This window comes from Blennius ocellaris (genome assembly GCF_963422515.1).
Source record: "Blennius ocellaris genome assembly, chromosome: 4".
Taxonomy (NCBI): domain Eukaryota; kingdom Metazoa; phylum Chordata; class Actinopteri; order Blenniiformes; family Blenniidae; genus Blennius; species Blennius ocellaris.
This window is the reverse complement of record NC_137653.1, coordinates 7,961,347-7,988,247: the sequence shown is the minus strand read 5'-3', so window position 1 is coordinate 7,988,247 and position 26,901 is coordinate 7,961,347. Positions and strand designations below refer to the sequence as shown.

General features: G+C 41.3%; 1 protein-coding gene across 1 annotated transcript in view; it reads left to right on the top strand.

Annotated features, from left to right (window-relative positions):
• Positions 1-26,524, top strand: part of slc12a5a (solute carrier family 12 member 5a) — a gene marked incomplete at both ends in the record, with an annotated part of 155,953 nt that extends 129,429 nt beyond the window's left edge. Inside the window, 22 exons of the mRNA XM_080494677.1 lie at positions 6,317-6,371; positions 7,521-7,651; positions 9,928-10,175; positions 11,322-11,533; positions 13,182-13,349; positions 13,526-13,624; positions 14,502-14,559; positions 14,651-14,825; positions 15,163-15,281; positions 15,592-15,690; positions 15,777-15,896; positions 17,567-17,671; positions 17,997-18,165; positions 18,582-18,777; positions 19,909-20,078; positions 20,947-21,078; positions 22,148-22,255; positions 22,803-22,928; positions 23,884-24,116; positions 24,299-24,313; positions 24,524-24,657; positions 26,433-26,524. Coding sequence (XP_080350803.1) covers positions 6,317-6,371; positions 7,521-7,651; positions 9,928-10,175; positions 11,322-11,533; positions 13,182-13,349; positions 13,526-13,624; positions 14,502-14,559; positions 14,651-14,825; positions 15,163-15,281; positions 15,592-15,690; positions 15,777-15,896; positions 17,567-17,671; positions 17,997-18,165; positions 18,582-18,777; positions 19,909-20,078; positions 20,947-21,078; positions 22,148-22,255; positions 22,803-22,928; positions 23,884-24,116; positions 24,299-24,313; positions 24,524-24,657; positions 26,433-26,524 — 2,964 coding nt within the window. The remainder of the gene's footprint in view (positions 1-6,316; positions 6,372-7,520; positions 7,652-9,927; positions 10,176-11,321; positions 11,534-13,181; positions 13,350-13,525; positions 13,625-14,501; positions 14,560-14,650; positions 14,826-15,162; positions 15,282-15,591; positions 15,691-15,776; positions 15,897-17,566; positions 17,672-17,996; positions 18,166-18,581; positions 18,778-19,908; positions 20,079-20,946; positions 21,079-22,147; positions 22,256-22,802; positions 22,929-23,883; positions 24,117-24,298; positions 24,314-24,523; positions 24,658-26,432) is intronic.
• Positions 26,525-26,901: the final 377 nt, after the last annotated feature.

Here is a 26,901-nt window from a genome sequence, read left to right as displayed (position 1 = left end):
TATGACAGTACAGAGACAGTATCCCTTGTACATTTTTTTTTTCATACCGAGTGCTGCATATATTTTGAAGATAAATTAACAAACGAACGCAAAAAGCATATCAATTAAGTATATCAGGGTAGTAGCAATTATATTATCTGCTTAGCAATAATGTTGATTCTATTTTTGTCTTAAAAAGTAGCTGCAGCTTTATTATATCTAATTGGCACATTTGTTTCCTGAAGGATTTTGTGAAGCTCCTCTAAACTGGTTCTCAGTGTTATGCTAAAAATAGTGGTGGAAAAGATCAAAGCTGGTTCAGCCTCAGTTTGACAGATAACCATGCGAACACACAAATGCTTAAATTTCCTCTGCTCCATTTCCTGCGCTTGCACACACGTTAACATTAAAATTCTCCTACATGTATATAGCTGCGGATGCTCAAACTCTCAAAAACGCATTTTCTCTCCCTCCTTTCTCTCACAATTTCTCTTGTGTCTCTCCCTCTCCCGCTCTCTCTCTCACACACACACTCACACACACACACACACACACACACACACACACACACACACACACACACACACACACACACACACACACACTCACACACACTCATTTCTTATCAGTCACACCAAGCTCATTGCAGAGCCCCGGGGCGATAAGCCTGAGCGTGAACGGTGTGTGAGAAACCCCCACCTCTCTCCTCCTGAGCTCCTTACATAACACATAACCGCCCAGACCTCCAGGGGTTGCCAGAAACACAACCAGAGAAGTGAGTGTGTGCGTGTGCGTGCGTGCGTGCGTACGTACGTACGTGCGTGCGTGTGTGTGTGTATACCTACATATATGCACAGTAATCCCCACCTGAGTTAGAACCCTAGAACCTGAAGTGCAAAGGCATAAGCCTGTGCTGTTGAGTTTGATCATGTACAGTGTGACCTCATGTTTTATTCACATGACGGGATATCACTGACAGCGCACTTTTCATTAGATGCTCAATCACGGTTGCACACATCAGCACCGGTGGAGCTCCCGCACCGTTCTTTTTCCGTCACGCAACATTTTGACAGAACATTAACAAGCTGCCGTCGTCTGAAACGTTGGGGCGAATCATTATTGTATGAAGAATGTGCCTCCATGTGGAACAGTTTTGACACATTAAGCCATTAACCATGAAATCATACACACAACCAATCGTTTTAAGAGTCCGTGTGCTGTTGCAGTCAGTTTTTAGCCCAAGCAGGGTATTTTCACACACGTGCTGTGTGAGAGCGTTTTCATCCCGGGTAGTGAATGTGGGATTGTCACCTGGATAAAATGAGGTTTAATATTCTAGATGGGAAGTCATCTGCTGTTTGGCCCTCCTCATTACTTCCAGGTCTTGAATCCAAACGCTGCCAGCGGTAGGGTGGTCGGTCCTCTGCCGTGACTCATTTAAATGCTAAGAATGCGTTTCTCCCTCCGTCTCTTTCAATTTTTTTTTACTCTCATCTTTTTTGCTTCCTCAATTTCATCCAGCCTTTTATCATTTTACTTTCTCGTTATTTCCTCTCCCTCCCCCTCTGCTTTGTTTCCTCCACAGCCCCCTCCCTCACTTTCTCTCTTTCTCCACCTACCAACCAGTTTTTTTCCTGATTTGCCACCTCTCTCCTCCTGCCTCTCTCACACAGATCATCCTCCTTTTTTTTCCCCTGATGTCATTCTGAAAATAAAAATCACCTCCGTCTCATTCATCTGACACTTTTGCCTTTCAAGGTATATCTTCCGCAGGGATTCCTAGTGATAAACAGCACACTGAAAATTGACTTTTACTCTACCATTGTATGAGAATTGATGAAGTTGTACTTGACAGAACTATTCTACATTTGTGTAATGAAGCATACTAATGAAGCACACTCATGGCAGCGCAAAAGCCCCATTCCTGTCAAAACCAATTTCTGCACAACTCTGAGGTCGACTAAAGGCCAAATCGGAGTTTGTCTGTAGCTTTGGGAAGAAAACAGACCGCAAATGTCCTTTGCAGTCAGCGTTAGAGAGTGTATCAGCCAGTAGACTTTTTCTTGAAATGAAAATGAGCTTTTTCTCTAAATGCAATCCTCAGGAAATCTTTAATCATGATGGCTTGGCAATTATCTAAGCTTTACTACCACTCAAGCTTCTTTTGAAGGCAAACAGCTCCTTTTGTGTATGTGAGCTGTGTGCTGTTGTACCTCATGTTGATGTGGCAGATGGAGGGTCAGTGAAATATGACGTTTGTCTGCTGGCATGCTTAGAGGCCAAAAGGGGCTATGGGCATATGTGAGCATGGAAGCAGTGACTCCTGGCACGATGGAGGAAGATATAAAGCCAGTGCGGCGAATGCTCTATCACACTAACTCTCAAACCATCAGTTTTAGGTTACCCGCATCGCTTGGAAGTGGGACGATAAAACAGGCCACAGGCTCTGGGTCAGTGGGAAGAAGAAAAAAAAAAAGAGTCTGCACATCCTTCCTGCAGAACACTGTAGTGTTTTGCATCAGTCCTCCTGTCAGACTTGATACAGATTCCAGGTCATCAAAAGAGACAATCTGGCTCCTTGGACCTGAACTGACCAAACAGGACAAAAATTAGGCCTTGCAAAACTTTAAAAAAAAAATCTATAATAGAATCAAGTTATCCAATTTCCCGTATAAGGGATATGCGATATCTCAGTGTGTCCTTCAGATAGAATAGAGATATTTCCAGAGTGCTTGGCCAAATCTTTACTGAGATTGGCTCCAGCCATTTTAGCGAGGTTGGAATGAAAAGATGATTGAACACATTTTTTTTTTATTATATGCTGTGTTGTGGTTAGATTTGCTGAAAAACAATGTGCGCGCTTCAGAGATTGTTTGAAACATTGCAGGACGGTCAGATTGACAGTGACAGCTGCTGATCGATGACATTTGTTATAGCTCCTGCTATCTAGTCCGCAGTGACACCGAGGGAGGCCATGTGAATACAAAAGTAGGACACTGCTGGAAAGTTTAAGGTAGAATAACCAATTGGGACTTACAAAAAAAAAAGAAAAAAACCACAAGGTCAGAATCATCTGTTGGCGAAGTGACAATCGTAGGTCCCTGGTGGAAATAAACAGAAAGTTGGGCCGTTGAGATTTAACCAGAAATCCTTCTGACTGGAGATATAGTGGTGACATCTGGGAGGTACAAGTAATTACTCTATCAGAGGCTTCCTGATTCAGACAATAACTGTATTTTAAGGACAATTAAGTAAAAAAAGAAAAAAAAACCCAGCTACAACACCACTAAGTGTTTGTTTAATCCAATCACTCATCAGTTTCAGCTCCTCACATCTGTCAGTATCTCTGCTCTCACAGTGCACAATGCACTAAACAGTGATAACAGATTCATCACTCTCAGATTTTCAGTCATAATTCCAAAACAGTGGGCCCTTGATTTCCCACAGGGGCAGAGCAGAGTTCTCATTTCTTGCCAACGACTGCTTCTATTGCCAGCCGAAACCACAACTGTCTCTATCATGTTCGGTTTATCAGCCTGAGCTATCTGGTTAGCTCATTACCGTTGGCTACCTGACTGCTTGTCTAAAAGAAGTGCTTGTGAAAAGATTTCAAAGATGCACAAGATGGTTGCATAAATGATACAAGAGCAAGACTGAACCTGCTTGGAATATGTCAGCATCCTCTCCGCCGACCGCGCGGTGCAGAAGACGCTTAAAAAAAACATGAGCAGCTTTGTTTTCGTACTGCATGTCGAGGTAATGAGCCCCAGTCAAGTGACATGCGAAATACAATAAGAAAATGTAAATTCAGGGTTTTATCCTAATTTAAGACGTTGCGATACGTCGTCCTGCAGAGCCACCAGAAAATATTGGAGATATTCTGTGATGTTACATGAAATGGACACATTGCCTCATTCCTTTTTTTTATGCTTTCATTCATTCAGGTTCATAAACTCAGATAATCTATGTTATCTGGTTGTGTTTAAAGGCAAATACATCTTTATTTGTAGTGCTCCACGTGCAAACCGTCTGAGTACGTTTGCTGTTTTTTTGTGTATACTTGGCGTGGTGATGCAGAGATCGGGTGCGTAACTGACTCCTTCTGCATGGCTGCAGCCCACATCAGATAAAACACTTAAACAATTACTGTCTTATCTGCTGTGGTGGGAGAAGAGCTTGTGGCCTCATTACGACCAGATTAGAGCGAGGAACAGAGCCCCACTCAGTCCTCACTGCAATTGTCAGTCTACCGGGCCCTCAGGTGACACTAACCACATTATAGTCTTCACAACGACCCACGCGTGATCAGAGGACATTACCAGGGCACCGTCCTGTGGCTGGACATCAACAGACTCTCCAGCCGAAGCTTAACTATGTAATTTTAATGTGCTTTTTTTTTTTTTTTTTTTTTTTTACTTTTAATAACTGGAATCTACTAACCACTGGACAGTAATAATGATAGAATAATAATTAATTCAACCACACTGGATGGGTGGTGGCAGAGATCCCAGTGGCTCAGAGGTGGTTTGAACAGGATTTGCATATGTAGCCAATGAAAACCAAGATAAAATACTTTCTAGATCTGGTGGAGACCTGTGAAACCCCTTAATACTGTTTTTTTTTTATTGGGGGAGGAAGGGAATACATTTGTCTTTACTGTAATGTCAAAAGTACTTGGGGTGGGGTGGGGTGGGGGGGGGGGGGTACTTCATGACACCAAGAGTGGGAACATCTGAATGAAAACACTAAAGATAGTCATAATTGCAATATTGAGTCAGCACATGTATTGTCAGACAATAAAATAGGAAAATAAAGTAATTAGAGCGGTGTGGCAGCAATAATAGAAAAGTGAAATAAAGATCTGTTCAGAGAGAGCCTCAGTGATTTCTACCAGCCTGCTCTGACATATTCGCCTCATGCTTCTCTTTCGGTCTCTGCCGCTCTCTTTCATGTGCAGACAATGTAAAAAGACACTCAGAAATTCGACAGTGGCATTTGAAAGAAAAATGAAATCTTAATGCTGCCTTTGTACTGTCAAACACACCATCGCTCTCTTTCTCTCCTTTACTCACACTTTGGTGTTTCTCACTTTGTCATTTTTTTTCATTCTCCCACTCTCTGCATGCATGCACCCCTACCTCTCCTCCTCTGCAGGGCAGTGAGTGCCGGCTGTGTTGCAGGCCACTGTGAGCGCCACTCTTGCATGCTCTTACATTTCTTACGGTGTTTCTCTCCCACTCCATTGCCAGAGTTACATTCGAGTTGTCATCGGTTGTCTGAATGTACTCTGACAGCTGCTGACGGTCCCCGCGGCGTTATTATTCCTCTAATCAACATGCAGGCAGCTTTAGCATTTAGCGGTGCTGTAAATTGTCCTCGTTCCCACGGAAACCTCCACACCACTGCGCTCTCTTACATAAGATAAGCTCAGTGCGATTGTGATTAATGTATAGCTTCCGTCTAAAAGCAGTGCTCGAAACGAGAATAGGCAGCATTTATATATTAATGATGGATGATTTTTTTTTTTTAATCCAAGCTCGTACAGCGAGGAAAAACAGTTTTTGTTAATCAGTCTTTTTTTACAGTGCAGATAAAAATTTCTAACGAATGGATTGGCAGACCATTTTTCAGTGATCCCCTAAGGTTGTAACCTAATGACTTCAGAGAGTTTCCTAATTTCCCTTTTGCACCTCTGTGACAGTAACATTTGCGGTATTTTGTGAAATGTCATGGTAAGTCTTGGATATACTGCCGTTAAATTGATCACGGCCCCTCAGTATTAACTGTAATAGTTCTGGAAGTATCCCAACTGTTCCTATAGCTTTGTCATTAACTCTGATATTGTTCAAGAATGTGGTCTGAACCAAATTCAACCCATTAGTGCATTTCTGGATCTGATTTTGAAAAACAAGTTGTCTTGCGATTGATTTGTACTGTATTATTTACTTAAGTGCTAATAATGAAATTTCAGTGTTACTGGGCTCCATTAGCTACGTCTAGTCCAGCTATGTTTACCTTATTATATGGCAGAACAGTTCAGGTCAATGCATTTTCACGTAGTTTTGTGTAGTAATGTTTAATTTACGCTTCAAGCCTTTCTTCCGCTCAAAAACACAGTGACAGAATTTCTTTATAGTTGCCCACGTGTGGACTGAAGTAAAAATCGATTGTATTTTACTAACAACTGACAAAGATGAGCATTATTATGACCCCAGCTGTGGCTAAAAGGTTTGCATAAACTCAAGGATGAACAGATTATGTGGAGAAGGCCCAGTGTATGCAGGATGTGGTAAATAAGATCTAATTCCTCTGTCATCTTCTCTCCCTCTCTGCGCAGACCATGCTGACTGCCATCTCGATGAGTGCCATCGCTACCAATGGAGTAGTGCCAGGTGGGTGAGCAGACGCTGGCACCATACAGTCTGCACTGTTTGAGGCTGTCCGCTTCTAAATTTCTCTTTTCACTGATTGCTTTTGGCACATTGCGCCCAGCGCAGCTTGATATCTCCAGAAACATTAAAAGCTTTCGTCTGGGATCTTGTGCACTTTAGCTCATCATCACACAACATTATTTACACAAAATAAAGCCACAGCCAAATGTCTGCCATGAAAGTCGGAGTCTCTGTGTTTGTGTCTGCAGACACGTTAATGTACATGTGCAGCGCGGCTCCATTTTATAATGTGACTTTACATAGTAATGATGGCCTGCGTCTTACCAGTCCGTGTGTGTACAGCAGGGGTCAGAGCAAATTATGGGCCTGCAGACAAGTGTGGAAGTGTACGCCAATTATAACTGTCTCTGTTATAACTGCTATCAGCCTATATGCTTCCGCAAAGTGCTGATTAAGTTCTATTTATTTATGTTCACTTAATTGATTTGCACACTGTAATAAAGAAATATGCACCCTTGTTAAGATGCAATGATAAGTAATGTATGTCGCAACTGCAGCACAGAGAAAACTATCAATATAGCTTTCAAACACTTCTTACTCGATATGAAACCTTAAGTGACAATACCAAACATAGATAGATAGATATATAGACAGATGGATAGATAGATAGATAGATCACACATACAGTATGTACAGTTTTCTTTCTGCCCTGTCATTTCACTATTTCACACATTTTTTTTTTCCACCCAAGAATTTTCCACCCAAAAAAGGCATCGTTAATGATCACTAATTGTTTTCAGGTCTAATTTTTAAAAGATGTGAAACCGAGGTGTCAGAAAAAGATGGAAAAACAAATTTGAGTTTCAATTTGAATGAAGTAATCAAAAATGTCTTAATTAAGCGAGAATATTAAATATTTTAAAGGTGAAATATGGAAATCACAACATTTGGAGTGATTGTGATCTATTTACATTTTATTATACAAAAATCTTGAATAAGATAAGGTTTTCTGTGAACTCATTGGTTAATTTTTTCAGTAAATTGTCTTAATAACAGTGTGTGGGGGGGGGGGGGGGGGGGTTGGGTTGGGACAAATTTTCTTGTAAGTCTATTTGTAAATATTCGCGGTAATCTTGTGTTTCCATGCAGCCGGAGGGTCCTACTACATGATATCCCGTTCGCTGGGCCCTGAGTTTGGGGGAGCAGTGGGGATCTGTTTCTACCTAGGAACCACCTACGCGGGAGCCATGTACATCCTGGGGGCCATCGAACTCCTCCTGGTACGAAACAGCCTCTCTCTGTGGCGGCTTCTACCTCACTCTCACTCTTGCTCATTATTACAGCACACTTCAAGGTCTTTTCTCCCTGGTGTTGCCAAAGTTCAGCGAGCTGAGAGGAAAGAGGAACATTTTGAAGGATGACCTCTTAAATCACAGATTTCCCTCACCTTCACTGAACTTTAAAACATCCTGCTTGGCTTTCTCAAAGTGATAACATGGTCACACAAATCTGAGGGAACCTTAGCATCATGATGCTGAGTGTAGACTTGGCCTTTAGATTGAATTATGCTGTTATTACATAAAAGATTTGTGCATCAAGCCGCTCTGGTCCAAGAAAGTCTGGAGCCAAAATTGGAAATGTTTCAGTGATTGAAAGCAGGCACCAAAAGAAAAACCAGCGGCACAGAGCCATTAGAACATCATGCCTACTGAGACTGTTGAGACATTTTTATTTTTTTCTTTAAGCAAGCGTGAGTATCATTACAACAACATACATATATACATACATACATACATACATACATACATACATACATACATACATACATACATACATACATACAAAATTTGTCATGACATTCACAGATGTAAGAGCTATCCATGTTGCAGTGTTTCAATTACAAACTGTATTTCTTTATAATCTTTGTCCGCACCTTGTCATTATTGTTGTGGCTCAAAAGCACAAAGTCCATCTCCTTCACAAAAACATCCATCACTCCTGAACACAGTAGGCCGGTCGCCACTGTTCTCACCAAAAAAAAAACATTTCCAACTGTGGGCTCATTAATTAAAACATGATCTGATATTTCAGTATTTCTTACAGGCAGTGCAGTAAATTCTATCACTGCCACTCGCTCTCCTGCAAACAGTGCTCCTCTCCTCCAGTTTATTTGCCTCCTTGTCAGGTTTTGAAGCTATTTTTTCCTCACACTGTGTTCTTCAACCTGAATTCTGATCAGTTGATGGAATGCTGGGATCTTTCATCTTGATCTCGTTTTTTTTTTCCCTCCTCTTCCCTTTCCTCCTTCTACTCCTTCTCTGCCTTTTATTTTACACTGCAGTCCCCTTAATGCTGCATGGAGTATTGGATAATTATGCAAATACTGCATTAACTTGAGATCAAGACACTGGCGGAGTAACAAGACTGTTCCTTGAAACAGCGCTCAACATTTTGATGCACAGTTACCAACGTAGCAATGCATGCATCTGTGTTTTATCATTATTATTATTATATTTTTTTGATCATGCCTAGAGGTTAATTCTGTCTTCTGGGTCAAAGCTGGCTTAGTCTCCATTGTAAAATAACAATCCCTGTAGAATTGTAAGGAGCGGATCTGGAGAGGGCTGATTTGAATATGTTTCATCCTTCCACCCAAGCCAAGAACACAAACTGATGCTGCTATTTTAGGCAGCATGAACAGTTCACAGTGAAGCAGGAGATTTGTTTGCCTAGTGATATGCCGTTCTTAGCATCGGATCAGCTTCTCCAGCCAAATGACCCATCTGAGCTGTGACTCCTCACTCCATCTTCTCAGCTGTGTCATTGCTCTTCATGGTGATTAAACTGTTTGGGGTAGAAACCAAATCAGTCGGGTTTTTTTTTTTTTATGAAAAAAGATAGAGAAAATGAAATTGAAAGAGTGAGAGAGAGAGAAATTCCCATGCTTATGTAATAGCCCCACTATGAATCATCTAAAGCCGACGACAGATACTGACGAGCTAATTAGAGGTTTACCATCACGTATATGACGGAACTATTCTTAGATTGACCAGTAGTAAAACTTTAATATTGGAAGTTAATTCAAGATACTAATGCCACGCTTGAGCTTTTTTAATTAAGTTGAATTAAAATAGCAGGCAGTATAATGTGAGCTGCTTCAAGCTCCAGTAGAAGGCTGTTAATGTGAGCATCACATGTTTTCACACTGTCCTTCTCACTCGCCTCATCCCTCACTGCCTTTCTCACCTCTTTTATTATATTTCTCTCTTCTTCTTTTTTTTTTATTATTACCTGGGGTAGAATTTTTATTAAATTCAGCAGTAAACACTGAGCTCGAGGAGCATTTATGTGACCTGAAATCTGCTGGTTTCAATCCCCAGACAGACCAGAGAGAGTGAGGAGTGAACGTGAATGAGTTATGCTCTCACTCTTTAAACAGCTACCACCGAGATGCCCCTGGAGCAACAATGAGGATTTTTTAGGATTTTTATGAGAAAAGTGCAGTACTTTTTCTTTTTTTCCTTTCAATAGTGATAATTGACCCTATTTCCTGCAGATCTACATAGCACCCAAAGCGGCCATCTTTCCCCTGGAGGGCCTGGAGGGTGCCGAGCAGGAGGCTGCCCTGCTGAACAACATGCGCGTGTACGGGACCATCCTGTTGACCTCCATGGCCACGGTGGTTTTTGTCGGCGTGAAGTACGTTAACAAGCTGGCCCTGGTGTTTCTGGCCTGCGTCATTCTCTCCATCCTGGCCGTCTATGCTGGAGTCATCAAGACCGGCGTGGATCCTCCCGATTTCCCGTAAGCTGTTAAAAACCTGATTTGTTCTGTTGATGTTTATATCAGTTATCAAAATAGACATGAGTTTACATTGTTTAATCTTTAGCATAGTTTGGTTTAACCTGCAAAATGTAGTTGCTATTGATGATATATTTGGAAAATGTAGGCATTTTCTGTGATAATTGGTTGCATCATGGTACGACCAAAAGGAAAATCTTTGAGTCTCAGTGCCACTCCGAACTGGTTCAACACATCTGAAAGCTTTTCTGTATCAAATACACATTTGTATGAATATTTATCAGCAGCAACTTTATTTATAGAGTGTTTAAATACAGCAGTTTACAAAGTGCTCTGACAGGGAGGAAATGACAAACAAAATTCAGTTCCGAACCAGATGGGAGAGGGATTTTTATTTATTTCATGCAAATCCACAAGAAGAGAATTACAGTAGTCGATTTGAGATAAGATAAACTTCTTTTTTGAATTTGATAGACTTTATTTTGGAGATGAAGGAAACAAGTCTGAAAAACTTCCTGACTTCTTTTGGTTAATGAGGTTGAACTGCATTTCTTCTAACATGAAACATTTTCATTCTTATTAAATCATATTTTGTGTTTCAGCAGCTAAAGCTTGTGACGACTGGAATAAACCCGAGTCAAATTTCTAATAAAATCTCGTTTGCTAAATTGAAATGTTCCAACCATTTCAAAATTGAATTTGATGCACAATGGTACTTTCATAGCTTATTTTTCCACTTGAGCTGTCTTAACTCACTTCTCATTCAATAAATCCTCACTCTGCATCCTCACTATGTATTCACTGTTTCTTGATTGACAATGAAGTGTAATGAAGAGTTTCAAATGTTCGCTTTTGTTTGAATCAGAAACCTTTAAGTAGGCACATATGGTTTCTTACTTTCAAGGGAATTCCACAAATCTTTTTTCAAAAATCTCAGTTGAAAAAAAAAAAATCATCCAAGTAGCCACATTTTTTTCAACTTTCATGCAACCTGAAATAGAAAGCTAAATGAATGTATGACTACTTAATTTAGTTTGCATTTACCATGTTTCAACATAAATTTTACCAATGTAAATATAATAAAACAATATATGAAAAATATATTCACACATCTCTTCAAACATTTCATGCTCTTCTTCTCTCCTGCAGTGTGTGCGTCTTAGGGAACCGCACTCTGGTGTGGAAGACTTTTGATGTTTGTGCCAAAACCATTGAGACAGCTAATGGGACAGTGACCACCCAGCTGTGGCGGATGTTCTGTGACTCGCCTTTGCTCAACGCTACCTGCGACAAATATTTTGCTGCCAACAATATCAGTCAAATCCAGGGCATCCCCGGGGTCACCAGCGGCATCCTGGCAGGTAGGTCCATGCGCTCTCCATGTGCCAAAGTGTCGTTTTCCTACAGCAATCCGTCTCCGGTCCCTTTGCATTGCTCAGTCGCTGATAATTAACTGCTGGGCCTGGATTCTCTCCTCAAACACAGACATTGTTGGCTGTTTAAAAAGGGAATAATAGTTCTGAGTACATCATCTTTCAATTCTGAGACTTTAATTTTTCCCCAAAATCTCTCTGAAGCGAGGGAACAGTGTGTCCAACATGAGTGGCTTCACATTATTTTATTGTGAACTGTCATCTAAGATTTTGGACTATTATTTTGTTGAATTCCATTTTGGGTTGTTTTTTTTCGTATGCATGTGTGAAATTGAAATATGGTTCTGATTATAAGAGGACACCCCTTTATATAAGGATTATACTTGGAAATAGGATGCTTACCAAGTATACCAAGGATACTTGGAAACAATTTTTTTTTTCTCATTTTAATTTCTAAAGAGAATAAATACATGTGACATTTCAGCTACCATTAAAAACTATAAATACACACATACTCTGCCTCACCATCATCAAACGCTCCGGTGTCGCCTGCTCCTCCCATCGTCTATCAACCTGGCCATTAGACAAAGAATGGCTTGTTGATGACTACGTCCAGCACCTTGAGCTGGCTTCTTTTCTCATTCCCTGCAATCAAATCTCCACGCTACAGAAAGTTCAGAGTTAGCAACTATTTTTCTTTGTACCGTAAATCTGTCAATTCAGTCATAAAGGAAACAAGGGTAAATTATTAATGTGCTTTATCTGAAACATTTTCCAACAACAAAGAAATCCTAACAAAACTAAAAAGCAAAGCTGAGTCGGTGACAGGAACCAGTGATGTGAGGGTCAGATGTGCTGTCTATTGAAACAGCAAACTTATGTGTTTCCTCTGAAGCATGTGAACACAACCGTGAACAAAGTGAGATAAGATGATTTTTGGTATTTTGGGCAACTGAAGCAAAAAAAAGGTACCACAATACAGACCTGCATAAAAACATTTGAATACAGGTCAATCAAGATTTTCCCTTTAGATTAGAAAACATAATAAACACTGTAGCCCATTGAATAATGCATGAAATCATCATTAGTGAGTATAACCTAATTGTCCTCACTGTAAACAAGCCATTTAGATTTATTTTTTTTGCTCTGCATCAGTCAAGTTATTTTAAGTGTTTATGTTTTGACACTAGCAGTTTTCTTTAGAAATTGTGATGATGGTGATAATGAGGATGGTGGGTAAAAGGAAGCTCACAAGCATGCCACAAGGAAGATTAAAAGCTACAGCTATTGTATTGCATCCCTCAAGTTCACAAAATTTGATATGATTTATTATTGACCTCTGGCTAGAGACGGTCTGCATGGGGCCCACAGGCTACACAATGTGTGCTTGGTTTTCAAAGTGAAACAATAAGACCTTTCAACCTAAATTCCAGTCCTGATGCATGTTGTAGCCATAATATTAGCTTCAGTTAATTTCAGCCCCACGATTCCAAAAACAGATTCATTTAAAAGCTTTTGTTACGCCAGCACATCCAACTAATTCTGTAAAAACAGCAAATAATTCATAGTGGAATAGCAAACAAATTCAGTATTCCCTTTCAAATATGTCATTTGTTAATGTTCTTTTCCAATCCAGAGAACCTGTTTGGAACTTACTATGAGAAAGGGGACCTGGTTGCCAGGAAAGCCATGGATTCAGTGGAGGACCTTGATGACCCGAAGACCAACATGAACCGTTACGTGTTGGCCGACATCACCAGCTTCTTCACACTGCTGGTTGGCATCTACTTTCCATCTGTGACAGGTGATGTCCTTCATTTTTTGGGGGGAGTTTTGTTTCATAAGGCAAAGCCAGAAAGCATACAGTGTCACAGTTTCACTTGTATTTCAATGGGTTAATAATCAGGTTCTGTCTGCCTGATGCTTCTCTGTGTTTACACGTGTACAAACCTCTGACCCTGATGTTTACCTTCTCTCCAGGGATCATGGCTGGATCTAACCGCTCTGGAGACCTGCGGGATGCTCAGAAGTCAATCCCCATTGGGACCATTGCAGCCATCACCACCACCTCCACTGTCTGTATCCTCTCACTACTGCCCCCTGCAGGAAAACAAGGGCTACTACATGCACCAAAAAAAATTTATATTTCAAATGATCTGTTTTGGGATCAAATGTGTCATTTGCTCAGTTTTGAAGAAACTTGTGGAAATCACAAGAGAATGTTCATTCTACAGATTTTATATTTCAACTCCTCAGGGTGCGTTTTCTGCTGCGGAAAAAAAAAAACATGCAGAAAGACCTGCAGGGAGCCTTATAATTAAAGGTCAAGATTTTAATGTCTGAAAGGCCATGACAGCTACTATACCACTTTCCTTTTAATAAGAGTATGCATAAGTCATAAATGTAAGCATGTGTCATAAATGTAAGATGCTGTTTGCCCGCTTTTTTTAACAAATGGACATACAGCTTACCAGTTAATAATGTGTTTGTATTGTATTGTTAAATACCAAATAACATTCAAAATATTATCAAAGTACACTTCATCTTTCATTGTACCAGATCAAGGATCCTTTAGGTCTCCACAACCGAAGCCACCATCGTAAACATCCCCCGCTGTTTCTCTGAGTAATCAACTCGGCCACATAAATTTGATTAGAAGGTCTAATCGCATCATTTGGCTCCCTATGTAATCACAAGTTAATAAAGCTGAAGGATATTAGTGACAGTGCCACTGATCTCTGAGATATTATTCCAAGCAAAATCGATTACTGTCCTCCTTCAGCAAATACATGTAATTGTTTTATCCTATAATTAAGTGTATCTTCAGAAATGAAAAGGCAATCGAATTGTGTCGATCACTAAAACAGGTCTCATTGTCAACAGGTATTGGGTGTCCACTTCTCTGATAAACTTCCTTTGTAAAATTATTGTACTTTCCTGATCCACACCTGCGTAGACATGTCCAGTGTGCTGCTGTTTGGTGCCTGCATCGATGGTGTGGTCCTCAGGGACAAGTAAGTCCATAGATTATCCCTCCATAGTGCACTTGCTTTGACTGGTAATACTTATTTATAAAGTGTGAGTCACTCTGTTGTGCTACTTCAGGTTTGGAGAGGGCGTGCATGGAAACTTGGTGATCGGCACGTTGGCCTGGCCCTCGCCGTGGGTGATCGTGATCGGCTCGTTCTTCTCAACATGCGGGGCGGGCCTCCAGAGTCTGACAGGGGCTCCTCGCCTCATGCAGGCCATCGCCAAGGACGGCATCGTGCCGGCTCTCCGGGTCCGTCTGTCTTCTTTTGCTTTTACCTGGTGCAGAATGGTAGCTTGACTTTGTACACTGGAACAAGAGCTAAATAGCCTATGCAATTAAACATAATGGTTTCACTCATAAAGTCATGATATCACACATATGATACTGCTTTACCTGCAAAATCGTTTTATTTCTCCTTGTGCTTCCGACATAAAGTATGATTATGCATTTGAATCTAAGCATATTTGTGGATAACTTTTGTCCGAAAATTCATCTCTGAAGGGGCACCTCCTAAAAACAAGCGTTTATGCAGACACCGTCCTAAATTTTAATGATGGTGACGTGCTTTCTCTTATTGCCCCCACAGATCTTTGGTCATGGGAAGGCCAATGGAGAGCCCACATGGTCCCTCCTGTTAACAGCTTGTATCTGTGAGAGCGGCATCCTCATTGCCTCCCTGGATGCAGTGGCTCCCATCCTCTCCATGTGAGAAATGAAACAAATGTTCTCATTTATTGCCATTAAACAAGAAGAGAAAAAAAACAACAATGGGTGATTTCAGAGCTGCCAGTGCCCTGCTATTTTCTAAACAATGCAAATGCCAAGTTTTAAACACTCTGGATGAATCTCTTCGCACTGAAAGGACAGACCATTTTTCAGCTTTGTAAATGCATAAATGGTTGTGAATGTCACGGATTGGAACAAAACCTGGCCTCCTCCTCTGCATTCAATGAAACTGTTATGCCACACTACATGAGAACAGTGTTTCAAATTGGGTTTTCCTTGTGTCCCGCAGGTTCTTCCTGATGTGCTACATGTTTGTCAATCTGGCCTGTGCCCTGCAGACACTGCTGAGGACACCAAACTGGAGACCCCGCTTCAAGTTCTACCACTGGTCAGTTTAAAGAACAGCAGCCGCTGAATCTTTTGCGCTTTGAATCACAGTTTTGCTGAAGGCATCTAAACCGCCTCTGTCTGCAGGGCTCTATCTTTCCTGGGGATGAGCTTGTGTCTCACTCTTATGTTCCTCTGCTCGTGGTACTATGCCATCGTCGCCATGGTGATCGCTGGCTCCATCTACAAGTATATCGAGTTCGCAGGGTAAGTGCAGCACAGCCACAGGAGAGACTGGATTTGCTGACGGGTCTTTGTCTGGCACATACTCCTGCATGCTTGTCATATTTTTGGAAAGTGGTGTTGAGCTGCTATTTTGTTGTTGTTGTTTTTGTGGATCTAATAGAAATGTGTTGCTTCTAGATATTTTTTCCAGTGATAGAACAGAATTCCCTCATGTTTGTTTTAGCAGTAATACTATAACAACAATAATACTGTATAGACTTAGCAACTGATCCAAAACAAGAGCATTCCGAGATTTCTGACCTCTGCCAAGGGTAGACATGGACACGGGGAAATTATATACAGTATATTCCACATCCAGAACAGCTGGCTTTATTCATTTATGTAGTTTTGTGATCATGTGATTTTATTTCATAATTTGAAAGCACACAAGATAAGACAATATATTGCAAAATGAATATTTTCAACTGTAATATTTATTTTGATCCGGATCACCAACATCTTATGGTGTCTTCCATTGATCAAAATGTACCTGTGTACTTATTTTAATGAAGACCAGCACATTCGTTTTGAGATATCTCGTTAATAGACAGACACACAAACAAATTAACGCAGGTGATTTAATAGCCTCCTTGGCAGAGGTAACAAAAGCAACTGCAGGATAAGCACAGATGTGAATTGATATGTCTAAAATATACTGTTCCTCCATGGCTGTCATATATTCATCCAAAACACTGAAGACATCCAAATAACAAAAAAAGCACTTTGATTTTAAACAACAGCATTTAATATTCAAAACTTTAAATGTGTAAACGGAAAATGTTTCTCCTGCGCTCAAGAGAATTCCCTCCTCGATCCTATTCACCTATTTTTTTTAAAAGAAAAAAATACATGTATGGCACCTATGATAGCAATAACACTTCCAAATTTGCTCGAGATCACACTGGATTGAAAACAGATCAGGAAAATATAGCATCATCAGTTTTTTAAGTGTTCTCAGTGTGCAGATTAGCTGCTTGTGGCTGCTGCAGCCAGATGGAAACAACTTGAGCTCCTGAAATGAAAAGCCTGCAAGACAAAACTGCCTTCAAGGTCCTTTAAAGACTCTATACAAGGAGTTCAAGTATTTAGGCATATTGTACACTGTAAGGACAGAGTCAATAAAACAAAAGGTTAAGGTTTACATTCAAATGAAGCACCCAGCAGCTGAGTCTCAAAAACCAGATTGTCATCAGTTCTTATGCTGATACTGTCAATTAATTTAGAATGTGCAGTTGAAAAATCGAAGGAGGGGGAAAAAAAAATTTTTTTTACATAGAATTTCTCATTAGACAGACTCTAATGAGAACTGATGGCAGAGAATGTCATCAGCTGATTCCTGCTTTTAATTGAACCCGGTGACTTTCCTAGAATAAAAGATAATTTTTCAGATTCTCTCTCAATGCAGCCCCGGGGTTGTTCATTAATCAATCTATGCTTGTAATAAAGGAACAAAGAGCCACGCATGCCGAGTATTTAATGCTGTGATTGCTGAGTGACGTCTACCAGTGCTACCTAATCTTTAATCACCCCGCCTCGTGTCAAACTGTCGTCTGACAGAGGATTTGTTTCGGTGGGCTGACTGTACTGCTGTCATATTTTAAATTTAGAACAAAAACTGCTCATGTTTCAACCGACGCTTGTCTGTGTCTCAGTGCGGAGAAGGAGTGGGGCGATGGCATCCGGGGTCTGTCTCTGAGTGCCGCTCGTTACGCTCTCATGCGACTGGAGGAGGGTCCACCACACACCAAGAACTGGAGGTAGGAGACACATCGACTGTTGTTTTATTGTGATCCTCATCAACTGAGAAATTAGAAACATCATGTTTATGCATGTTCAGTCACTGTCCTTGTCTGTCTCCTCATCACAGCTGTCCAGATAGAGTCGTTAGTGAATTCCTAATACATCAGCCTTTCATGCTATCTGTTGTTGTCTTTATGCCAACAAGGACGATCACTCGGGCAACGTTTCATTCTTCGGGGCTTTGCCACTTTGTTACTCTCCTTGGTCATTTTCTGATTTGTTTGTCTCCCTTTTCTTTTTCTTCCTCGCCCTTCTTTTTGAATTCCTCTGTCCTCTCTTCAGGCCACAACTGCTGGTGCTGGTCAGTACAGATGGCGAGCAAAATGTAGAGCAGCCTCGCCTGCTGTCTCTCACCAACCAGATGAAAGCGGGCAAAGGTCTAACCATTGTCGGTACGGCTCTGGAGGGAACCTACCTGGAAAACTATGACCAAACTCAGCGTGCAGAGCAGGTGGGAGTTCTCTCGGTGTCTCGTGTTAATGCTGTGCAGTCACACGTCATTTTACCAAAACTATAGTGTTCAGGTACTCCACTAATCCCATTGTTAGATCTGAATTCAACAGAGTCAAATAGTGTATCTGTGTCAGTTCACTTCAGTTGTAGTTCAAAATCATGAGGCAACCAGAGAGAGAGAGTCACATACACAGCAGATTCAACAATTACCCAACAATATGTTTGTAATGTAGAAGAATCAAAAATAAAGCAAGAACATGCAAAATTCACATAGAAAAGCACTTGTCTTTAACCAGCCATGAGAAAATATCAGTCCCTTCAATGAAGTTGGATCAAATCTAAATAGTCTGCTTTGTTTTTGTTTTTATTCTTTGTACTTCTCTAACTTCTGTTACTGCTCCCTTATCACTCCAGGCGCTGCGTAAACTGATGGAGACTGAGAAGGTGAAGGGTTTCTGTCAGGCGACCGTGTCCTCCAACATGCGTGACGCTACGTCCCACCTGCTCCAAGCCAGCGGACTGGGAGGCCTGAAACACAACGCTGTGCTGGTCAGCTGGCCACGCAACTGGAAGCAAGGCGACGACCACCTGACATGGAGGAACTTTGTTGGTGAGTGTAAAATGAATTAAAGTACTCGCATCAAGGCAAAAAAAAGGAAACAGGTTTTTTTTTCTAGGTAGACCATTGGATTGATGTTCAAACATGCTTTGCTTTTTTCAAAAACTGCAGGATTCCAACTTTTTTTATGTCCAGCTGTCTGCAAGACAAAATTCACACCAGTGCCAGATTTTGAGCAACTCATTCTGCTATTTGTCCACTCTATTGAAGGGACTGTTAAAATCTTCATATGAAAAAACTCCCTTGCAAAGAAGAAGGAAATCAGCCATGCCAAAAAGGAGGAAAAAAAATAAAAATTACCCTAATAGAAATGCAAATACCTGCAGGCTCAGAGAGGAGGGATGAGAAATGCATTTTGACTATATTATTTTCAGCAGCATCGAAGTGAATATGAATGAATGGATTAATTAAAATCAGACCATTCTAAATACAATTAATAGAGCCACATAGATGTATATTAAGCAACAGGAGAAATACACTTTTCCAATAAGGCTTCACTTCACTTAACCATCATACTTCTATTAAGATAGTGTTTGATGGTCTGTGTACCCAGAGATGGATGGATGGATGATTATTGACACAATATGGGTTCATCAACCATTTTAAAACTGAGAGATCATTTAAGGAGACCTACAAGTTTACTGATATAGGGGGGGGGGAAGCCTCATGCAGATAAGATCAGTCATTCACTTCAAAACACAGATAAACAGTGCTTAAACATATAACAATATCACATTTCTCTTGATCCCAATTTGTTTTATTCGATGTTAAAGTCAGTTGATCTCTCATTATTTGGAACAATCTTTTGTAGTTTTCAACACTTGTCACATTTTTGTACAAATTATTTCTTTGGAGACATTTTTTAGGAAGTTAAAAACTTGTGTTTTGCTTTTGAGTGGTTAATTTTGGTAGTTTGAGATGCAATCGCCATTATGTATCGTAGCTATTTAAGGTAATGTGTAAAATACATTTAAAAAAGAATATGATGTGAAATGTGTCAAATGTCACCACTGAAAACAGGAGTTACATTTTGTTCCACAAAAACAATGTGAAACACAATCCAGAGCAGGTAAAGATGGTGACAAGCCTCTTCCTCTGTGTGTCTGCCTTCCTGTTGTACAGAGTTGGTCAGAGAAACCACCGCAGCTCGCCTCGCGCTCCTCGTCCCCAAAAACATCTCCGCCTTCCCGTCCAATGGCGAGCGCTTCACCGAGGGCCACATTGATGTGTGGTGGATAGTTCATGATGGAGGCATGCTGATGCTGCTCCCCTTCCTCCTCCGCCAGCACAAGGTACTGCGCAAAGGTTCACACGGTAAAAACAGCCCAAACAAGAGTTCACGGTGAGGCGGCACATACAAGCACGCAGACAGAGGAGAGTCTGGACTCGTGAGCCACAGGTTGTGAAAGGCTGGTGGAGACCGTAGGAAAAAGTGACGATGGATAGAAAGGGTTTATTGAGCCATAGGGAAATATAGTTTTACAGTTTTCACAGTACATGCCACATAAATTACACAATACCCCTATCACTGCAAGTTCACCATGATGTGCAAACAGTACATTACCACAAAGGGATGAATTGTTGGATGACAGAGAGAACAAAGCCCCTGATAAAACGAGTTGGTTTCCACCTCAAATTGACCTCAAAAAGTGATTTCTGCAGGTCTCTGCTGGGGCACTTGATGTTTTTTGATTCAGTGTTTTTGATTTTTTTGGTCCTCTTGGTGATTCATATCATATTGTTAAAATTGATTCAGATGATGATTCCATTGCAGAGGTTTTAAAGTGAATTTGTTATGAAATGTGAAAGTCATCAGACAACAAAATGTGAATTGCGGTGATTTTAAGTGAATCATTAAAAAAGCGTTCATGGAAATGTTTTTCGAAAATTCCCTTTTTAGTTTTAAACATTAAAGATGCAAACGCAAATGTTTTGGGAGACTTTGAAGGAGATTCCAGGGTAATAAACAGGTGGACCTCGTAGCCTCACTAATAATACATCTCTATATACTGGGTGTCTTTTAGGCAAAGTTGCATGAAATAGTGACACAAATAAGCTCAGCAGGGATCCTCAGCTTTGGTTTTCAGCCAGTATGTCATGCTTCCTCACTGTGAACTGAAAACAAACTGTCTTATCAGAAATACTGTGGCTTTACTTCAGGTCTGGAGGAAGTGCAAGATGCGCATCTTCACCGTGGCCCAGTTGGACGACAACAGCATCCAGATGAAGAAAGACCTGACCACATTCCTGTATCACCTCCGCATCGACGCCATGGTGGAAGTTGTGGAAATGGTGAGCTTTATGTTTAAACATGCTGTAGCCAGGCATAGAGCGGCTCAAACTTACACCTACATGCATATATTCAAAGGCACTTTTAATCTCTGCACCACTCAGCTGACTGCGTAATTAGAAAAACCCGGCAGCTCCTCAGATTCCTCGCTCTGGTGAACGCGACCAGCATTGTTTACACGCAGGGAAGCAGGGAAGATGCATTACTGCTGCCATCTTCTCACTGCTGAAGCTTACTAAATGATGCAAAGGACTGCGTGAACTACAGAGTGTTCAGGTGTCATGCAAAGTGCCGGCTGAAAGGTTAAACTTTCAAACGTTCCTCCGACACTGAGAAACTCCGAAAACGAGGTTGCAGCCTGTTTTTTGGTTTTTTTTTGGTAACTTCCCAAAATGTTTGTGCCATCTTGATTAAATTGGTAACTGTGTAGGCTTTAAGCAAGAGCTCCGAGTGCAATTTCATTTTCATTCTTCTCTGTTCATGTATATCTTTAGCGTATTGGAAAAGAGGCTGAAATTGGGATGTTGTACATCCTCACCTTGTGAGCTGCATGCTAGTAACTGTTCACTACAAAATTAGTAGCACTGTTATGGTTAGTGAAGCTTTGGTGGCCCTGTTACTTTTGTCTTACATGAAATATGTTTGAGAGCTGCAGTGTTACTGTGTCTTATTGTCCAAGAGCCTTTTTAATCCTCACTACCTCTAATCAAGAACTGAATTGAAGCATGAAGCAATGATTGAACATCAGCCAATCCTTTATCACACATGATGGCTCTATGTTTGTAGTTTTTTGTTGCCTCTTTTTGGTGCCTCTTCTCGTCGTGTATTTTTTATTTTGAGATTATAAAACCTACTGATGTAACTTTAGTTAAGCTTAATGAGTGAGTCAGTCATTAGATTGACCTGGATGTCTAATGCGTCACTGCAGCGAAACAGTAACACAGCTCTGTGCACATCATTAGAACAGGCCCGGCTAAGGGGGACGGTTAAAAGTGACACAAGAATGATTTTCACAAGTCACAAACTGACTTACTGAGAAATTCAAACCATCGACTGTTTCTTCCTTCTCAGCACGACAGCGACATCTCGGCCTACACTTACGAGAAGACCCTGGTGATGGAACAACGGTCGCAGATGCTCAAACAGATCAATCTGACCAAGAATGAGCGTGAGAGAGAGGTAGGGAACTTTGTTTGTGTCCAACTTCTTGTTTTGTAAACCACCCACAGACGGGCTCATAAACGTGACAGGACTTGACAGGCCGGCTTGGCGTGGCTCGACTTGATCTGACTTAACATGACACAGAAGGCCCTCCGGACAAAAGCATATCCGCGGTTAAATTGGAGCAGTAGGACACCATATTTCTCCTCTCGATCAGCGCTGACTGCAGCCACAATAGCTGCTGTTTTGCTTTTGTGTATGACAGCATGATGATGTTTTGACAGATTGAGGAAATAAAAGATATTGATCTCTGTGTTTTCATGACAATAAAAAACACAGAGTTGTTTACTGTTATTTCCTCCTCGAGAGTCTTTGTTGGACTTGCGTCGAGACAGATTCTATAATTCAATTTATTTGATCAAATCAGCGTTTATGTTTGTGAAGTCATAAACCGTGAATTGCGGGCCGCTCAATCAACTCATGTAATTTGATCCCCTGCCTGTAAGGAAATCCCTGCTCAAGCCTCACCTTTTTCTCTTCTTCTCACTCTTGTGTGTCGCCACAGATTCAGAGCATCACCGACTCATCTCGTGGGTCGATTCGCCGTAAGAACCCGGCTGCTGTGACCACCCAGCTGAGTGTGACCGAGGAGCCCCCAGCAGCCAGCAAGGAGGAGAAACCTGAAGAGGAGGTGGGACCAGGATGGAGTGTACACTGTAGTAGTTTGGTCAGAGCAAGAAGAAGAAACCTGCGCAAACCAAGCAGCCAGGATGTGTTGTTATTCCCCTTTTTCAAGAAAAGTTCCCATGAGCCAATAAAACTGAATAAAAACAGGTCTGATGAAACTGTGAAAAGATCTCACAGTAAATACCTGTGTAAGAAATAATTGAAAGTAATATGTGCTACAAATACAGAATAGCATCTATTAATAACATATTTTGTGTAACAATGTAATAACATACATTGTCAGGATTTCATTATAAATACCATAAATAGGACTTTGTTCTTAATGACTTACTAGGTGCAATAAAATATACATGTTTTATATATTTGTTTGAACAGTAGTAGCCTTGGTGAACCAGTGTTGATTCACAACCTACAAACATTTAAAAAAAATATATATGTTTCTGTTTTTATATTGTTTCTTCATTTTTCGATGCAAAAAGCAGTGACTAGAAGTGATGTGTTGTGGTTTGTGTTGAGTTGATCACAGATATTTTCAGACTCAGTTACTGCTCGGATATTTAAACAAGTGTGTTCGATAGGGCGATGTTAGTTAAACCATGCAAAACATAGATTAAGCAGGTTTCATGCTAATGTTTTTACTTTTATTTTCCTAAACTGTCAGCTCACAATGATTAAATTCAGTGAAGACTAAATGGAGGCTTTTATGGCATTTTATATTATCTGTAGAAAGGATTTTATCATTTACATTTTAAAGTAATAATATACAGTTAGCAGGTAATGTGGTGTAAATAAGATGAGGCTGGTTAATCACCCTTTCCTTCCTTTCTCCCTCTCAAACACTCTGGTTCGTTGTGACTTTGCCTGCATTCCTACATTTCCACCTCAACCGTGACTCTTTCAACCTCCCATGTAATGTACATGTGAATCCACATCCGTCTCCTTCTCCTCTCGTCTCATAGTCAAAGTCGGCCTCTCCCCCTGTATCCTCCCCTGCTCAGGTCCAGCTCATCCATGACAACACCACCCCGGCCAGCCCCGCCACTCCGGCCACCCCGCTGACCCCCTCGGAGACGGCCCAGAGTCCCGGCGAGCAGGTCCAGATGACCTGGACCGACAAGTGCGACGGCGAGCCGGCCAAACCGCCGGGAGCGGCCACACCAGAGGGCATCAAAGACATCTTCAACATGAAGCCGTGAGTGCTTTGTGATGTCGACTGAACTTGTAACTGTAAGGAATGTGGGTGGGGGGGGATGAAAAGCCTGAGTTGCTCTTTAATTGTTTATATCTGCAAAGACAGTAGCAGAAATACGCAACTTTCTAGAAACATTGACAGCTTAGTACTGATGATATGTTTCTCTTCTTGTCATGCTGCAGTGAGTGGGAGAACCTGTAAGTACTGAAGCTCTGATGAACACCATTCAGTCCATCTACATCCAGCACTGATGCGTTAGCCTCATGAGCAGATGAGGATCATTAAAACTGTGTGAATGAGCATCTGTCACTTCTACCAGCTTCGTGCCATGCCGTGAAATAACCCACATATTCTCTGATCACTGCGCATCAGTCAGTCTCCTCCTCTCTGGTTGTTTCTGCACTCAGGAATCAGTCCAACGTGCGACGCATGCACACGGCGCTCCGGCTGAATGAAGTCATTGTCAAAAAGTCCTCGGAGGCCAAGCTCGTGCTCCTCAACATGCCGGGGCCGCCGAAGAACCGGACAAGTGACGAGCACTGTATCCTTCATCAGGACAGAAGTAGGTTTGCTGAGTCTAATACGTGAGTGGCAGCTCAGGCTTCAGCAGTAATCAGCTATGACACGGCAGACTCACTCACTCAGATCCTGACGGCTGATTGTGTGTCCGGGATTAACTGTAAAGTCTTGTCACACAACAGCAGCAGTTTGGAAAGTTATTATTTCCATAGGTGGGAGTCACAAGAACGAGAGGACCACTTAGCCACACTTTCCTGGAAAGACAGGTATTCGCTGAACCATTTTTTGAACTGTAGGAGAAAATGAGAGTAAACTCACCTGGAGATCATGCAAATTCTACTCTTCAAATTAAATGAGGGTTTAATTTACACAGACAAGTTTTTGATTATAACAAATCGTATAAAACTATGGATTGAGTGTCTGGCGGTGGCGTGTTTCTCAGTAGAGATTTATGAATGAAAACCTTTTTTTGTTTTTTTTGTTAAATTATGCTTGAGAGGGTTGCCAAACAGCTTTTATTTGCTGTTGCCTTTTTTTAAAAGAAGATTTGGCAAATTCCCACATGCTCAACACTGGCGCTCATCCCTCAAATGCATGTTCCTTACTAACCCCAACAGAACAGGATCTCTTGTCAAAAAAATCTGGTTACATTAATATATATATATATATTAAATATGTGCTTTATGCGCGTCATTTATGGACACAGGTTTAATGTAGCTTCACAAATACTATCAAATACTGCTTAGGTCTCGAGGCTCCTTCAAACTAAAACCTGGATTTTATGTGTTTAGACAACAAACGTTAAGTTAATGGACTTGGTTTCAGGAGCAGCTCTGTGATTCATTGTCAGAGAATTTGGGTGTAATGGCCACAGAGGCAAGGAACTAATTAGCACTGAGGAACGCAGTGATTGTGCAGAGTGAGAAGAAAACCTTTTAAGTCATGTTTCCAAGTAATTTGGTGGTTTTATTCCTTCTTTTTGTATTCTGTCGCAGTTCAGGTTTTTGTCAGTAAGTGTGAATGAAACAAATCATGAAAGGTGTTTCGCTTCTTTATGTTATCATGCAACATCATTTCCGACTCAATCGAATTTTATTGGGTTTTAAAGTTTCTGATTAAAGATTTTTGAGTAACATGAAAGATTCTTTTGGTGATGAAGGTCAAGAGAATAACTCTAAAAAGTGTAGTTTATTTCAGCTCTTTTGATATTATTTTATTTATCTACGGTCTTGTTGTGAAGCATTTTGTGATATTTATCAGTGAATAGTGCAGTATACGTAAATCTAATTTACTTACTTACTCAATATCTTACAATATCTAAACTATCTCCAGGTTTATGTTCACATAAAACAAGGATACAAACTCTTTGGGGTGATGCAGACCAAACTTTAGTTTTTGTCCTGAGCTTGACGGAGCAGGCTGCAGTTTGTCACCGAACCAGAGGGGGGGAGGAAGAGTCACTTGGGTACTGTTAGAACTAAAAACGTGCATTTGAGGTGAATCTGTGGCTGCAGTTTGTGCGTTTCTGTTTGATGGACTTGGCGACCGGTCCAGGTCATCCATTTCCTGCTGTTGAGTCAATGCGTGTCACTTCAGATCACCAGAGCTGACAAAGTTACCCTGCTTTAAACATCTGATCCCTTAATTTGCACTGCCTGTCAGAACCAAACGTGAACTGATCAACGGATGTGATAACTCTCTCCGTCTGTTTCATCAGGAAGTTTTTTTTGAAAGTGTGATCTGAAGAAGGCTGCGCGCTCTGGATTTCCTCTGCTCTCCTTAACCTTTCACTCTCAGACATGGAGTTCCTCGAGGTTCTCACCGAGGGCCTCAACCGGGTCCTCCTGGTCCGCGGAGGCGGCCGCGAGGTCATCACCATCTACTCCTGAAAGAACAGCCCCCCCCCCTTCCCCCTCCATCACCTCCCCCAGCCCTGTTCCCCTGCCCCCTCATCCTCGCTGCTTCATCTTAGTATGTCGTTTCTTTCTGTGAGATAAGTCCTCTCGCGCTCAACCAACAACCCCCCCCACTCAGCTTCAGCACCTCTCCCTAACCCCTGACCCCCCCCACTCAGCTCCTAACCCCCCCCCCCCCCCCCGGTTTGTTCTCCCCTGCAACTCTGTGATCTCCTGTAGTTTCTCGGTCAGGATGAGGTGGTGGTGTTGGCCGCGGGGTTGTTAGCTGAAGTGTGAGCACACATCCATGTATGTGTCTGTCTTTGTTTTTAATCTCTGCAGACTTTTCCTTTTTTTTTTTTTTTTTTTTT